Source organism: Lepisosteus oculatus, chromosome 4 (genome assembly GCF_040954835.1).
Source record: "Lepisosteus oculatus isolate fLepOcu1 chromosome 4, fLepOcu1.hap2, whole genome shotgun sequence".
In the NCBI taxonomy this organism is placed as follows: domain Eukaryota; kingdom Metazoa; phylum Chordata; class Actinopteri; order Semionotiformes; family Lepisosteidae; genus Lepisosteus; species Lepisosteus oculatus.
In genome coordinates, this window is record NC_090699.1 from 17,738,831 (window position 1) to 17,755,232 (window position 16,402).

Sequence of the window (16,402 nt, forward strand, 5' to 3'; positions counted from 1 at the left end):
AAATGAAAAATCTCACATTTACATTGGTCTGATCTAGCCTGCAGCCAGGGAATAGTTTTGAAAGTTTTGGGGGTGGAACGCGATGTGAGGAAACATTGTTTCACGCTGCCGTCTCGTTGAGGCTTTAAGGGTTCTGATAGGGGTGCACGAGGGCTTTCTGCTGTACAGCACGTGGCGAGTGTGGTTCCAGAAGGCCGTGCTCGGGCTCTGCTGCAGTGGCGGTGGGACACGGGCAGAGCCGGTCCTCCTTCTTTCCTGTTGACATGTGGGGAAAATCTGGACCTGCTTCTGTGTGTGCTGGCGGAGGAGCTAATCCCAGGCTGAAGAGGAGGAGGAGGCGGGAGCTCTCTCGCGCCTGAAGAAGGCCCAGGAGCGGAAAGCCTTTCTCCTTTTCTGCTTGGCATTACCCTGCGCTTGACCATCTGCATCGCAAACACTCGACCGTTCTGCAGGGCCCGGGGCGCTGCAGCTGGTGCGCCTGAAGCCGAGTCGAGTCCCTGCTGGTTTCCTGGGAGAGCCGTTTCCTCGGGGCGAGGGCGAGTCAGGGCGAGCGCGTGTTGAGGGGGAACGAGGAAGGTCCGTGAATCCTGACGTTCGGCTGTCTCCTCCGCAGTACAGAGCGACCAGTGTCAGGAGGGGAGGGGGGTCGGCTTCTGGAGTGAGGGCCCTTCGGAAGCACAGAGCATGGAGGTGGAAAACCTTTCGCGGTCTTTCACGGTTTAATGCTTTATCCACCCTTGAGACAGCTGCGGTTAAATATAGTGTCTTACATAAGCATTTTAAATTTTATACATGACTTGCCGTGACTTTCCTGCAGAAATGTTCCCTTCTCTCCCTTCTTTTTCTTGGAATATTTCTGTAATGCCGGGGTTCTGTGGGAGGGTCTTTATGCACTGGGGTTTTGTTCACACATCTTGGTGTCATTTCTGTTTACATTAAGTGTGAACATTTTAGATACAGGTAGCAGATGAAAACAAAGGAAAGGGTGGGTGTCTTTCTCTTCTTGGAGAACACAATTGAGTGAAATGTCAGCAGCCTTTACTTTCCTGCTAATTTACAGAGACTTGAAAGTTAAAAGTGGTCACGGTCCCGTGGTTCAGATTCATATTTTAAAATGTAATATAATCTCTGTAAAATGGAGGGTATTTCATTTATTGATTCTCACAGTCAATATGTGGTTTTCTAAAAGTACTGCTAAATGGAAGGAAGCTGTTAGTCAACCACTTACTGTATTTATTGATGTAATTGCATTTGTGTGGAATTAATGGTTTGTGTAAACAGGGCAGTCTGGACGATCATACCGTGACTCTTCTACTTCGTGACCATAGGAGGACGAAGTGTGATTGTGATAAAATAGGCTCTGGTATGTACATTAATCACGACAAATGTTCAACAGTGGTTAGTGAAATTGACTTTGGACTGCCAGGTGAAAGGCTCGTCTCAAATAAAGGGCAGAAAAACTGTCGCCAATTACCGTTTTTTTCCCTCCAAGGTGAGTTGTGCTTTTCACTGCGCACGGCTCCTTAGGGAAGGACCCGTGAGGGTCTCGTGAGCCGTTCTACCTCGGATAAGAGCGCGTCGCTGGAATTTCCTGCGTGGCGTGATCGAAATGTGTGTGTTTTTTTTCTTTTCAGCCAAAACGCGCTCTTTGGACTGGGGAATCCACTTCTAGACATCTGTGCTGTGGTGGACAAGGACTTCCTCGACAAGTGAGTCTTTATACACCCACTTACACCCAGGGCCCCTAGACCGCGGGGGAGCTCAGTTTGGTCAAGCTCGCTCCCCAGATGGAGGGTGCAGAGCGTTGTCCCCGCTGGGCGGGAGGAGACGCCAGCGCTGCTCCCCTACAGGTGTGCGCATGTCTGAAATCACCGCACTGCGGTACCCCAAGTCATCCGACTGCCGCTGCACGTGTGAAAGCCAAGGCTTGTTTTACCAGCTGCTTTTAATTGAACTGAACAAGGCAGAGCAGACTTCAGGCAGGAAGTGTTTGAAGAGAAGTGACAGATGGACGGTCCCCTTCTGTGGTCTAGGGGCTCTGCAGTACAGTTCTGACCAGCATGTTGGTATATTAGAAGTGGCAGCTGGTCCAGAGAGGGCTATGTCATGGTACAGAGAAAAGGAACTCTAAAAGCTGCCATGTAATTAGGCACGTATGTTGTGAACCTGTCTTTCCAGTGTCAAATGTAAATCAGGTGAGGTTATGGGTCATAAGTTATTCGAGTTTTTAATTTTCATAGTCAGACTTTACAGAGCTGCAGCCAGTTGTTGGGGTGTGCTACCAAATTCCATGTACAGTGATAATTCCCTGAATGAGTAAAATGTTTTTAGGGTTCGTTTTGAAGTGATGTGCGGATTTCAGCGGTTTCTAAATTGATAGTGGTTAACCCTCTGCAGGTTACAGACGATTCATGACAGCCCCTCTACTGAGGAGTTGTGTGTGTGTGTGGGCAGTTTGGAGAGTGGCTAATGGCATGTTCAAGTCCACCAGCAGCTGACTTAAAGCAAGGCGTTGGTCTTTGCTGTGGGAGAGGGCAGCTCTGTGTTTCCTTCGGAGGGCGCAGTCCTCTGTGGCGGTGAGATTACGAGGAGTTATCTGTCCTAGGGAAGTCAGCCGAGATGCGAGGAGTGTACTTATCAGACTCAAGTGCACGGCCAGGAGGGTGAACTCGGCTTTCCTTGCTGTTTAGGAAGAGGCTAAGACACCCAGCACTGTGGGTATTGCTAATGAAGGGGCGTTTGGAAATGAGGTGGCCGTTTGGCTCGTCAAACTCCTTTTTACTTTAGAAGTTAATTGATCCAAGGATCTCATCCAGCCATTTCTGTTTTCCCAACAGCTGGATGAGGTCCAGTGCTCTCAAGTTGTAATGCACTTGCTCTCAGTTTCCAGTTGGCTGGAAACAGGTGCAGAAGTGCGGAGTTAATGATTCCCGTTATGTAAACAAGGTTTAAGTTGACTAGGCATGTTGGACTGGACCTCAAAATGAAGATTTGTCGAATTCATGTCAACAATGTGGACCTTCATAGAGATATTTTTAACTGAGTGGCTTAAATAGCTTTGTACATAAAAAACAGTATTATAAATGTTGTTGGGTTCTCTGTTACTCCAGTTTCACCAGCGCCAGTAGATGTTACTTGTCTTAGCTGAAAATGCACAGTCTGCAACTTTCTTGCATTGTGCAATAGTATACAATGAACTATTTTTGCATCCCAACAAACAGAGCAAGGGGAGTCAGGGGGAGTGTGTTTTTACATTTCACGTGACCGCAAAGTTATTTCAGCCTTAGCGGTTTACTGTTGAAGAGGAGCGGAAGTGGAAGGGCTGTGGGTGGTGAACCAGCCGATGCCGGGCTGGTCTTGCCCAGGTATGCGTTTTGGAAGTGAACTCCAGCTGGGCAAGGAGATGGGATTTTGTAACCGACCTGCTCGCTCTGGGCCCCTGCCAGCCGCCAGAACTGCAGCGGGTCGGTGCCCTCTCGCTGCTCAGGCACTGCCTGTGGCTCAACTGTGAGCGGTATTTGAGGAGAGATGGGAAGACTGCTTTCAGTAGCCTCTTTTAGTGCAGATTTTTAAAGAAGTGATGGATTTTTAGCGTAATTGACCTGTCTAAACTTTGGTTATCGTTCAGCAGCGTCCGGCGAATTAAAGACCTTTGCCAACACACAAAGGCTTAGAAGCAAGTAAGAACCCTGTGAGTTTCTTAAAGGCTTTAAGTGCATAAACCCCTTGTTCTGCCTGGATTAACTGCTGAGCTGATTAAGCCCGTAAGAGTGAATTAACTCAAGATTCAATCTCTGTATTTAATAAGGAACAATGCCCTATAAAGCAGGTGTTCTGTTTGAAATAGGGTACTCGGTCATACTTGTACTTTAATATGGCCTATCATTGTTTCATTTTTCTCAGCCCTTAGTTTCCATGGGACGTATGTTTAAAAGCTGAAATGGAGGAGCAAGGATTGGTCATGCATACTGCACAGTGCAAGTGAACAGCTTTTAAATCTGCATACTTTTCTGCGAGGTTTGAACTTTTGAGTTCTGCACTTGAGAAGATTGAAATCATTAACTATAAGCCCTGCGCTGTTGTTGATGCGAGTTGATATCCAGCTTGTGCAATCTTGATCTGCATCACCCACTGGTTTCCAGCTGTGCTGTGTGAACTGCAATCTTATTGATCTTTTTTTCTCCGCATGGCATTTCCCCACACAAGGCTCTCTGGTCTGACGCAGGATGATTTCTTGCCCACTCGGTCTTTAAAATCTCAGGCCGCTGGTCACAGGGTTTTGGAATACAAACAGCTGGCACGCAGTCGGAAAGGTTAAAGCAAAGTTCATATGTTAGTTTGAGTCCAGAGCACGTGTTGGCCGCGAACGAAGGTTAATTCCACGCTGAAAAGTAGAGAAGGAACGCACTTCAGGATGACTCAACAGCCGAAATGTTCTTTCTGCATTTCAGCATGGGATTAACTTGAGCGATCCCACGGTTTCATTTGCGTGTGTTAGGTTTCTGTGCCTCGCCATGCTTCTCTTGAGCTCACCCCAGTTCATGGGTCCGGCTTGAACAAGTAGGATTCCTCTTCCTCTGTGAGGAGGAGCCTCGGACAACACTTCCTGTACTCCCCACTCATGTTTTCACCCTTCCACTCGCTTTCTGCAGCTCTTGAACTCTTCTGGCTTCAGTTTTCTACACAGATATGTCCGAGCTCTCCATATTAATCATGCATTCATGATTTTGTAAGTCAAAACCTTGTTCACAAAAACAAAACCTCAAAAGCCAACCGTGAGTCGTCCAATAGTGTGGATTTCCCTTTTTAAAAAAAATTAAACAGTCGTTATTGACTGTGCTGAACAGATTGATGTTCTGAGGTACCAACTTTTCTGTTTCTCACCTGTTATTTGTGCTCCAGTTTTAAATTGGGCCTCTTTCCTTCAAGCAAGAGAGAGGAAAACATTTTTAGCCCCGTTTGTTTACCAAAAATTAGGCTGGGTAATATAAAGATCTCATTTTACATGCACATTTAAAAAGTTATTTGGCAGAATGAACCCAGGAGACTGAAGTGTTCCTGTGAATAAAAGAACATTTCCTGCCCTGCCTGGGATGTCAGCTGAGGAAAGGTACATGGATAGACATCAAAATGTAGGCAATGTCTCGATGAACTGGCGACACTGCCCTGAAAGGCACGTGATTTGACTTGGCAGAACTGTCGTTCTCCTCACTTAGATTGCAATCGAGGAGCTATAGCGCAATGCTTTTTAGGTAACCTCATGCAAAAAAGCAGAACTGCCTTTTTTTTTTGTTCTTAAACAGCATGACTTTGTTCCCGTTATCTGTTAATGAAAATACTTGTGCTGGTAGTAAATGTCTTCCAGCAGAGACATGTGACAGCTCTTGGCTGTTTATGACTCTTGCAGCTGTGTGTGCTGTTGTGCGCCGGAGGACATTGCTGTTGAGAAAGCCGTAGTTCCTGCTCCACAGGCTAGAAAGGTGGCGGAGCCTCTCCAGGAACTCCGTGCTCTTGGAGTCCTTCTGTGACTGTGAGCGAGTTCTCAGGATACCATGAACCTTTTAAAACTGAAAGCAAGCTGGACTGAGAAATCAACCCTGTGTGTTTAAGTCAGTAGATTTAGGGTGGCGAAATGGGTGAGTGGCTTCCATAACCTCACTTTTGTTGCACTTTCTGGCCAGGATAAATCCCCTCAATGTGTTTCCAGATCTGGATCTGTGTTGTGTGAAGCCGGGTGACACACATTGACTGGGTGAAAGTTTTTTTTTTTCTCCCTGTTCACTGTTTAAATGTGAATCTTTCTGTAATGAGGCCTGTTGGGTCTTTACCAAAAACTGCTGCTTTGAACTCACTGTAACGCTTGATAAAGGTAAATATTGATTTTTCTTTTTACTGGGAAAGGGCTCTTTTTCTGTTGGTTATCATTTCATGGACTGGAGATGATTCAGTTACCCAAAACCTTGGCTTTAGAGCTGTAAGCTTTTTGTACTGTACAGAAGCTCATTGGACAGTTTCTTTTGCCTGAGTCGAAATATTTCAGTTGGCCATGATGTGTCAGCTGGCGACTCTGTTAATGTGGCTCGGCCTCGTCTGGTGTGATCTGCCGCTGCGGGGACTGCTGATTGGCTGTTCCTGTCGGAGCTCTTTGCCTTGAGTGAAGGCCAAGGATGGGAACAAGCACCACAGTCTCCCAGAATGCCCACAGCAGTGATTTCTGCCCTGATGCAGTCCCACTCCGAGTAGCAGGTGGTCTGTAATGAGCATAGCATAATTCTATAGTTTCAACAAATTGTAAAGTTCACCTATCTTTAAAGTAAAATGCTTCATGTATGCATTTCAGTGAAGATCTCAATTCAACTCTGTGTGCCCGTGTTGTGGACTGTAAACAGTCAGAATTGATTTTCTTCTGTGTTTCAAGGGGTCTTCCTCTATTCCTCTATGCATTTGCTCTTTGTCTGCAGGTTTCCTGTTGAACACCTGTAGGCAAATAAGTAGCTGATTAAACTGCCATCACCTACTCCAGATCTGTGCTTTCCTTCAGGGTACAGTCACCTGGCTGATCTCTTGAGGGCACCCATGTTACATCAGCCTGAGATTGAGAGGATAGCAGCTCATGTTGAACAAGCTACTATGCAGGGTGCTGATATAGATCAGCATGTTACGCATTAGAGGAGCAGAGCCGTATTTGACAACACTCTTAAAAGGGTAAAACAGTTTTCTGTTAATGCTCCTCTTGTTTCCACGAAGATTTCCCCGGACAGAAGGATAAACATGAGTATGAACAGTGGCTGCTCTCTATTGGGATTCTTTTACTTTCTTTTCCCCATATTGAGGAAAGGTTTGATAACGTTCAGTTTAACTGTGCTGCAGCAAAGTGCTAATTGCCCTTTCGAGCCTTCTGCTACATCCTTAGTAGTTGAAAATAGTTATCAAAGCTTTTTAAGGGGATAAGTGCTAGACATCCTACAGTTGTATGTTTGAATAATAAAGTTGTCCTGTTGACATTTTTGAGGTTCAAAGTATGATTTGGTGCAGTGTTTTCAACAACAGTAACTGACACAAAATTAATGTTTTAAATAACCACATGTCTGCTTTTTTTAACAGGTATGGACTGAAACCAAATGACCAGATCTTAGCTGAGGAGAAGCACAAAGCTCTGTGAGTTTCCAATCCTGATGTTTTGTTTTACATTTAATTCACAAACACATGAAGCAGAAGCCGCCGTTCCCTGGGGATAACATATACTGCTACCCTGCCACATCTCTACAGTCTGTCACCAGAACTGTCTGCCATTGCTAGAAAAACTGCCAGTAACCCCCTGTCCCCCCTGTTCCTCAGTCAACATCTGTCAGAGATGTTACTGTTGTATTGAGATTTGCAGAATAGGAAAATGTTGTTCTGCGGGACCCTTTCTCCATCTGCTCTGCTGCTTATCAGAGCAGCACAGACATTGCGCTCGCTGTACCTTCTTTTCTACGCTTAATAGCAAACCTGATGACCTTTTGAAACCTTATTTTAAAACATAGGACAGGTGACAAACTAGAGGATGCCATTTGGTCGTTAGCTGATTGATCCAGTGACTGAATTCTTCGATCTTCTCTGAGGGAATCCAGGTTGAAATACTTCACTGGTTCAATGGTGAACCTCATTTGGAAACGGCCTTGTGCTGTTCTTTCCTTCCCGAGCCAAGGCAGCAGCTCCTCTGGTCTCGTGGGAGAGTACAGCAAGAGCTTTCCAGCGGTGTGCCATTGTGGGCACTGCCCGCAGCTTCTCGAAGAGGGAAGGGACTGCCTGGTGGTGAACTGAACGTCATTCAGGTTTCGTAGACAGTCCTCGTGGAGAACGAGGCCGCGTTCTCCTCCCCTCTACCAGTACTAGGGGAGGGACTTTGGACTGTGCAGACCGTGATAGGAGCTGGCGGCCCCAGACCTTTTGTAGCGATTCCCCGACAGGCGAGCTGGCTCTCTGAGAGGCCAGGAAGAGGGTCTGTTTATCAACACCTGCTTGGGGAACTCTACAGTTGCAAGTTAAACTTTTGGAGCTCCTTGCCGTTAAAGAGCTAACATCGTGACTGTCAAGGAACCTCTTAAATTACTGTTGAAGCAGAAGCGGGTATACTTCACATTTGATCACTCAAAGCATGTTTTTTGAAAAACAGATGTTGTACAGATGTTGTAATTGTAGTATTGATTAAATGTTTTGATTAATCTTTCATGGCTGTGATTCACTTGAGACTTTGACTCTTGGCACTTAATCTCACCTCGTTCGTGAGGGACTTGATTGGAGTTGGGCGATGAGGTGATTTCATCTGTTAAATGACAAACGATAAGCCCAGGAAGCAATCTTTAATCGAGCTTATCAAGGGATCCACATGTTTGTGGCACTGCTACGTTGGAGACTGAACTTGGTCGTTTCGGGCCAGCTCACCAGCCATGGAGCCAAGTCCTCGTCACTGGAGTCCGGTTCTGTGTAGACCTCCGGGTGGATGTCTGCGAGGGTGGTGCTGATGCGCAGGATGATCGAGTGGGGGCGGGGTGCAGGTGTGCTGGTGTGATCAGGAGTGTCCAGTCTCTCAGGCTGCTCTTATAGAAATTGATGACAGCCGGGCTGCATGATGCTACACTGATCAAGTCCTGGGACCCCACTTGCGGGCTCATCCTGATGTGACGGCAGTCCATTATTTTTATGTTATTGAATCATTTACTCAGAATTCAGAGTGTTAATGCATCCCGTCACACTGATTCTTTTCTGTGCAGTTCTCCTATCCGTGTGGATTATAAATTCTGATGTTAATTGTATCTCAAATGTTTTTTACTGTGTTATTTTTTTGGTTTGGAGTGTTTTGTAATATCCCTCTAGTAACTCCAGTAAGTACGCAATAAGTAAAGCCAGTGTTTTCGCATGTATATTTTGGGATTACTACATTCAGTGCTATCTAAGCTGTGTTACCGAACAAAGTTTTTTGCATTCCTTACCAGATATAGCTGAATGTATGAACAAAGGAGTTTGACAATTCATAATTGCTAAGGTTGTTTTACATGGTGGTTTTGTGCAGTGTTCTATATAGAAAAATACCTTGCAGCCAGGGCTTGAATGTCTGGGTGTGTGCCGTTGCAGAGCCGATCACTGCTGGGGGAGAAACGGAACATGAAGTTACAGCACTGGGTCAGCGGAGTAAAATCGCAAATCAAAAATGTTTTTTAGGGTCACTGAGCAACAGATGTGTAACCTTTAGGACGTTCCCACATCCTGAAAAAATACATTTCATGGTGGAATGTATTTTCAAATGCTTTCACATCCACAGTGTTGAGAATCTTGTCTGTCAGCAGAACTGACAAAGAGTGCGATCACCAAACTCCCAACAGTGGGTTTGAATGAAGCCGCTACAACTGAACATGAACAATAGTCTGTTCAAATAGCAGCCAAGGCTCGTTTCTTCCACTGCCTCGGCTCTCTCGGACACAAGCCACGTTAGGAGCAATAACCCAGTAAGAGAAATGACTGGACCCGGCTTGATGTCGCGTTGCAGTTTGCAGTGGTTTCAACATCTCAGAAGAGTCAAGATAAATTCCCCCCAGTTTTTTTTGGAAAGGTCTTATTTTTCTGGTTCAAGATTTCAAAACCGCGTGCCGTCCAGCAGTGAACAGCAGAACGCAGTGAGCTGCTGTTTCAGCTGGCCTTTGTTAAGGCTGAACAGTGAGGGAGCTCGCAGGAGAGAAAAGGCTGTGAAGATGGTTCATTAATTACAGATGTGCCCCCTGGATAAACTTCATGTAACTTCAGAATCCCCAGGGGAAAAACAGGGCTTTGATATCTTCACTATCCAGACTGGAGCTACATTCAGTGCTCCCCTGCTGTAGTGTGGAAGGTGGATCCCACGAGTATTTCTGTTCCCGTAGTAATTTTCATCAGCCCAAGTTAATAGATTAATAATACAAATTGGTGTTCCACTGGTCTAAAGATTAGCCTATGTCACACTTTCACCTCCACTGTTGGCAACTTGCAACATGAGTATAGTTGTCTAAATGTCCTAGTAATGTTTACAAAATATGTTTGAAACAATGTTTTACTTTTAGCAAAAGCAAGCTGCCAGTCACATTTAGGCAAAACAGTCAGTGATGTATGTTCTAATTTGAATGGGTTTAAATATAGATGTCTAAAAAGAACAACGTGGTAACTGCTTTCTTGGTCTGGGTGCTGGGCAACCCATCTGTATTAATACTTAAATTAAAGTTGCTTCAATCATGTCATTTAGTTCCAGTGATCTAGAATGTGTCTTTGGAAAACGTATGAGGTGTGGAATTCAAACACTCAAATTGTTTAGGAAGAAGTAATAGGTTTTATACCATGCTGAAAAAAGAAGAAAGTAAACGCACCCAAAGAAGGCCCCACAGCCAAAATTTTGTTTTCTTTCTTCTCTTTTCATCGTTGAATAAACCTATTACTTGTTCCTTTACATGGAAAATTGCAGTGCATTGAGGTTTCAGGGAGTTAGGTTCAAATAAGTAAACGAAAACCCTTTGTTTAAAGGCTAGTGCTTTGCTACTGTTTTTCGACTGTTTCATTGTTTTGAGTGTTGCAAAACTTGTCCTATATGAGTAAATCTCTTGGTAGCATAGGAACAAGTAATAGGTTTATTCCATGCTGAAAACCGGAAGAAAAAAAACGTTTCGGCTGTGGAGCCTTCTTCAGGTGTGAGCCAAAACGTTTTTCTCTCTTCTTGTTTTCAGCATGAAATAAACCTATTACTTGTTCCTTTGCAGCCTATGCATGCTGACGCAGCTCCCCACCTGAACGTCTTTGTAGCATAGTTCACAATGACAAGTCAGAACGTCCAGATGCTGTTTCCTTGAACCTCACCGCAGAAGGTGCATTTGGCTTGTGTAAGTTCAGAAGGTTCCGTTTGTCGTAAGTGTACAGCCTTAGAAAATGTTCTACAAATGATTGATGCTTGCTGATCTGCAGGTTTTCCTCCTACAGAAGCCCATTTCATGACTTTTATCCTCCCCTTGCTTTACAGTCGGGTTGATCTCCAAAGTGCTTTTTAAATTTCTCCGTGCTCGCAATGTTGCACCAGACTAGGATTCCGAGTTGACAGGCCTATTCAAATTAACCAAACAGAATGGTTTAATTCACTGTATTTAGCTCTGCACCTTTTCTCTTGGAACACTCCTATTTTGGAGTCTGTTCTGTCTCCCTATATATTTTGTTTTCTGTCAACCATCCATTCAGTGTAGACTATAGATTGAAAGTGTGGCTAGAGTTCCGCCATTGGTCACTCTGTCCACCACACTTAGTTTTATTTTAAGAGTTAAAGACTTTCAGTGTTTGCTGCCTGGGCTCCAGAACCCAGCTGTATTATGACAGGCAAGCTCTATTTTCAGGTTTCCATTGGGTGCTGCCTGCGAATTGGATCAAGATCCAACCCATTTATTTGTTCGCTGTTTCAGCCAGCAGGACTTCTGCCAGTGACGTCCGAAATCGCAAGTTAATTTTTCGTGCACTTGTGTCCCAACACATCTGCAGGGCAATTTTCAGCACTCGGCCTTTGTCATGCGTATCAGTTGCTCTTGATCATTATTACTCTTGCAATGCTATGATGTCAAGTCAATTAAAAAAATTGTCCCAAAGATGGAGTGAACTAAACAAAATGCTTAAGTTAGCGAGAAATGTCCTGTGCGAAATTACAGGTAGTCTCAACACTTTTTTTGACCTGCCGAATCCTTTAGGGTCAATTTGGTTTCTTGAAAATAAACATGCTGTTATTTTCGTTCCTTGACTTCTTTGTAGTCTTGAAAATTGTGGGTGCTGCTCCATCTGACTTTTTGTAATAGTCTCACTTCAAGAACTACCTGGCCAGTAACATCCACGTTTTCTAAACTTTTTATAAATGTTCAACATTCACTTTTTGTATTTCAGTGAAAAAGCCTTTATACTGTATTGTTAGATGCGTTTTGTTTTTTTAATGCGATGAGCAATTATCGTCCTTGGAGATGTTTGTAGGATCATAGTTTATGCATTATGAGATTTGCATTAAAAATACTACTGGATTTATAATTGCGCCTTTAATCTTTTTTTTTAATTTCTGGCACAGTGCTTTACTGCTGTGAGTTATGAGTATAGTTTAGTAGATTTCTGTGATATAGGGGACTTCAGACAAGTGTCAGAATGTAATATGTTCTGTCATCTGTACCATTTGCTCTTTTAAGAGCATTGTTCTTGATGTTCACATATTATGTTGGAAAAGAGGGATCTGCTCCCTGCATAGTTAGAACTTTTCCTTAGTTCTTATTACTAAAGGTGTTTTAGTTTTCTTACAAGGCCAACCAGATAATGGCCAGTTTCAGCTGGGAAGGGTTTTTCCTGATGCGAGAGAGTCATGTCATTATTTTCTGTGCTGTAAGATGTGCGAGTTCTGCTGGGGGGTTTCAGCAGATGACAGGTCCGTGTTTTTCATCCCCCCAAATGCACAGGCAGTGATTTAATGATTAGACCAGGCTTTACAGGTGTGTTCCTGCAGGGGACTCTCTTCACATAAACCCAACACAATGCAGGTCTGAGCAAATCAGCAACAGACTTCGTTACCTCCCACTCTGCTGGCGTAGTATGGTGTATGTTTTTGTTTTGAAGCTCAGGTTTTGTCTTTAGAACAAATGACAGTGGTATTGTTTCCAGTGCTCCCTACCTGAGCCCTGGATGGCCCCAGTCCTGTAGGTATTCTTGCTCACTGTAAATCGAAGAGCTGGGAATATGTGTTCAGCTGCTGCAATTAGGTCAACAATTCAATTACATCACTAAGATATGTGCTGCAATGTAAACAAATATTTATTTTTATTATACAATTGTATTGTTGTTTTTTTGTACTACGTATCGTCTGAGAGCTCGCTAAATAGCATTTCGTTATACCATATACCTGTGTATGAGTATAATGACAATAAACTTGAACTTGAATACATGCATTATGGACTGTTGGGGAAAACATTCATGTTATTGGACAATACTGCCACCTTGAGGTTTTCCGTGGGATTTCTTTAAGTCCCATGCAGTTTGGTGCTTTGAGAGGGTTTTTTTAGTGACCTAGCATGTCCGTTTTAATGAGAGCTTTTGAAAAAGGAGCTCTTGTGAATGTTTTCACAGAAGATGCTTATTTTCAGTGTCTAAGAAAATATTTCTTTTTGTGCAGCAGGCAAGCGATATGTAACCTCAGCATCTCCATTCTAGTTTACAGTTATTAAAGGGGAACTGCAACTCTATTTGTACATTTTGAGGTTAGAAAGAATCAGCATTGAGCGCATTTCAAACCACAGTGAAAGTAAAATTTACCCAATAATGCGGAAATTTGCATAAAAAATAGACAATTTCCAGGTAGGTTTAGCACCATGTTCTGCCAATAAGACAGGCACCAGAACTTCCGGTGACATATGACGTTGTAAACAAGCAGGCTTGTGAATACATCTCTTTTATTCCAATAGAAATATTCTCTCGATTTCAGGATGGTTTTGCCGACAAATACAAATTACTCGTTAACTCTGCATGCAGATCACATCGGAACATTTCTGTGGTGAAATGTTTGCTGCACAACCTGCACTTATTCATTCGTATGTCAATTACATTAGTCTTTACCGTGACTAGTGAGCAGAAAGGGCCGCATCATGTAGCAATTCATGTGAACTCTGTAAGTCTGCACCAACTTGGTGACTTACAATACTTCAACAGAGTTCAGAATTAGATTTTTTGTTCTATAAAGTCAGTGAATTTATTTTGCTTCTGAGATGTAATAACTGTGAGAAATTGGGACTGCAGTTCCCTTTAACTTAATTGACCTAGAATTGCTTAATTGGCTTCCAATTACTAATCATCCTATTGATGATCTTTCCAACTTTTACAATGGAGTGGATCAAATGCGATCGTGGCTTCGCCTAAGCAAGATAATTAACCTCATCTCCTTCTGTCAAAAGTAATGAAGTTTCTGGTGCATTTAGTGACCACTTTGTTCTCCTTTGTTTTAGTGTACATCAGACAATGTGATGCACAGTTAATTACAACGGCAGTATAATGGTGCTTGTCATTGAAGGTGGACTTTGGCATATCTGCCGAGTAGTAATTACATTGCATGATTCACACACTATTCAGTTAGAATTATTTGAAGTGGTAAACGCATGAGTCAGAACGAATCGTGGATCACCATACCGGCTAAAATGTTAATCTGCATGTGGCAAAGCGTTTAGGCAAACAAAAGACAGTGTTGTTAATGTAAAAGAGGAAATGGGCTGTATCTTCTCTAGAGGGCAGCAGTCCATGTTGATGACCGCTGAATTCAAGGATTTGCAGGCTGCAGTGGAAGAAGGGAAGTCAGCCGTTTAGGGTTCTTGCACTTCCTGAGGTGATCTGATGGCCCTCTCTTCCTGTGCCTCACAGATGTGGTGGTGCCGCTCTGTAGAAGGATGCCCGTTAACTGACACTAATGGAGAGCTGCTGCCTGTGGTGGCCAGCGGTCAGCTGGCTAGCTTTCTCAGAATGCTTTCACATGCCCCTGTGTGCTGCTGGTCAGAGTAATTTCAGTTCAGTTCCGTCTTATTGGATTATTATCGTTAACTTTAAATACAGCCAAAACGGTTGTTGAGAGGCTCTCTGTGAACTTTGTACATGTAAAATACAAGCTGCGGTATTTTACAAGGTGGACATACAGAACTGGTTTGACCTGGAATGGAAGAATGCTGGACACAAGGGCTGCTATGTAATTCTATACTGTGTTATATAGGAATGCGTGCTACACAACTAAGGAACCAATTGTTTTAACAGATGTTATCTTTGGCCGATAGAGAAGAGGGAGGGAAGAGAAGCCAATCTGATGAGCACAGGGAAGAGTGATGGATAACCGAAAAATATTTAAGGACTGTTCTAATTTAATTATCGTCTCTGTTTCGCTCCTGAGCGCATGACAAAAAATTCTTCTTTTAACTTCTGAGACGGACTTCTGACGGTCTTTTAAGGGAAGTGGGGAAAATGTCTCCAACGTGGTCATCTGGCTAGAGGCCACAATGCTCAGTTACATTAAATGGTCTGTTAATTAACTGCTCATGGCCTCATTTGTATGTTTTTGTAATTTGTGCCCGTGAGAGTTGTACAGTCAAACATGTCAAAGTACAGAAATGTTGCTTTCTAGCGACATTGCCAATGATTTTTGTGAGTAGCCCTGTAGTTGTAATTTTAGCTGCCAGTCTGCTGTAATTGATCCTAAGGTTTGAGTCACTCTCCCACAGTCAGTGCTGGGCCATGGTGCTATTGGGTTTCGTGAAGACAGGGTTTTTCTGTGTTCGGTAATTTGATGCCCCTTTTTTTTCATGCCATCTGTGGCTCTTGAGCAGACTGTTCAGCAGTGTGATGTCTGTGCTGTAGAGTCTGCCAGTGCCCCTGACAGAAGTGAGGCTTTATTCAGGTGTGGCGAGACAAGTATAGTTTGGGAAAACAACCCGTTAAACCTGGTTTTGAATTACGGTCTTGGAATTGATGGACATTGCTGTCACTATTGTACCCAATTAATAATGAATAAAATGGGGGGGGAGGATCTACCACCTAGATTAATGATCAGAAAATGAATGTTTTCTGCAGTTCTGTTTTTTTTGCTTCAGCTGTGTGTGGAGGGCAGCTCAGCAAGGCAGAATTCCTTGGAGTGTCCAGTGGGAGGCAGCAGCAGCTCAGGATTGTGCTGCTGAGCTTGGACAGCGGAGAACAACAGCTCTCCGCACAGTTCATGTTCCCTGCTCTCTTTGTCACGCCTGGAAAACCTTTCATTCCTTCCACTCCTGGGACATCCGAATTTATACTCGCACTCCACGTTCGCTTTTAATTAAACATTGAGAAGGTTGTAAGAGTTTCTGAAAAGGTTTTGCTCCAGTTGTCTGTCTTTAACAGGGCATCCCAGTAATCGGTTTTAAAATGTGAAAATCTTAACTTAATATTGTAATGTGTGTTTTTTTTCCTGGTGAGCACGCAGCCCTGTGTTGCTTCCTCTTTGTGGAGACTGTATAATGAGCTGACTAGACAGCCAGACCTGTAGGGACCTGTCGGAGCGTGGAAAGGAAACCCAGAGACGGGAGAGGCAAGTCGAGTGTGAGCGATTTGCCCAGGAACGTCCAGGAGGAAATTGATCACGAAATCAACAGAGCCTCCCGATATTCCAGCGTTTCTGTGCTCGGCTTATTTCTCCATGGAGAGAACGAGCGCGTGGATATCGGAAAGGGCAGGTGATGCTTTCGTCCCGCTCGCTAGTGATCGCACGACGAGGTTTCCCCACCCCGCACCAGCTTGTCTTCATCAGCCGGCGATTTCAGATCTTCATCAGCTACAGCAGTGCGAACGCAGGGCTGACTGCGTCGGGTCAATAGCTGGGTCTCCCTGT

The 16,402-nt window shown here is 44.0% G+C and overlaps 1 protein-coding gene across 3 annotated transcripts in view; it reads left to right on the forward strand.

Moving 5' to 3' along the window:
• adka (adenosine kinase a) overlaps positions 1-16,402 on the forward strand; it is a 130,867-nt gene that overhangs the window by 2,872 nt on the left and 111,593 nt on the right. For all 3 annotated transcript variants that reach the window (XM_069188873.1, XM_069188875.1, XM_069188874.1), the window contains exons 2-3: positions 1,635-1,709; positions 7,105-7,158. In XM_069188873.1, the coding sequence (XP_069044974.1) occupies positions 1,635-1,709; positions 7,105-7,158 (129 nt within the window). The remainder of the gene's footprint in view (positions 1-1,634; positions 1,710-7,104; positions 7,159-16,402) is intronic.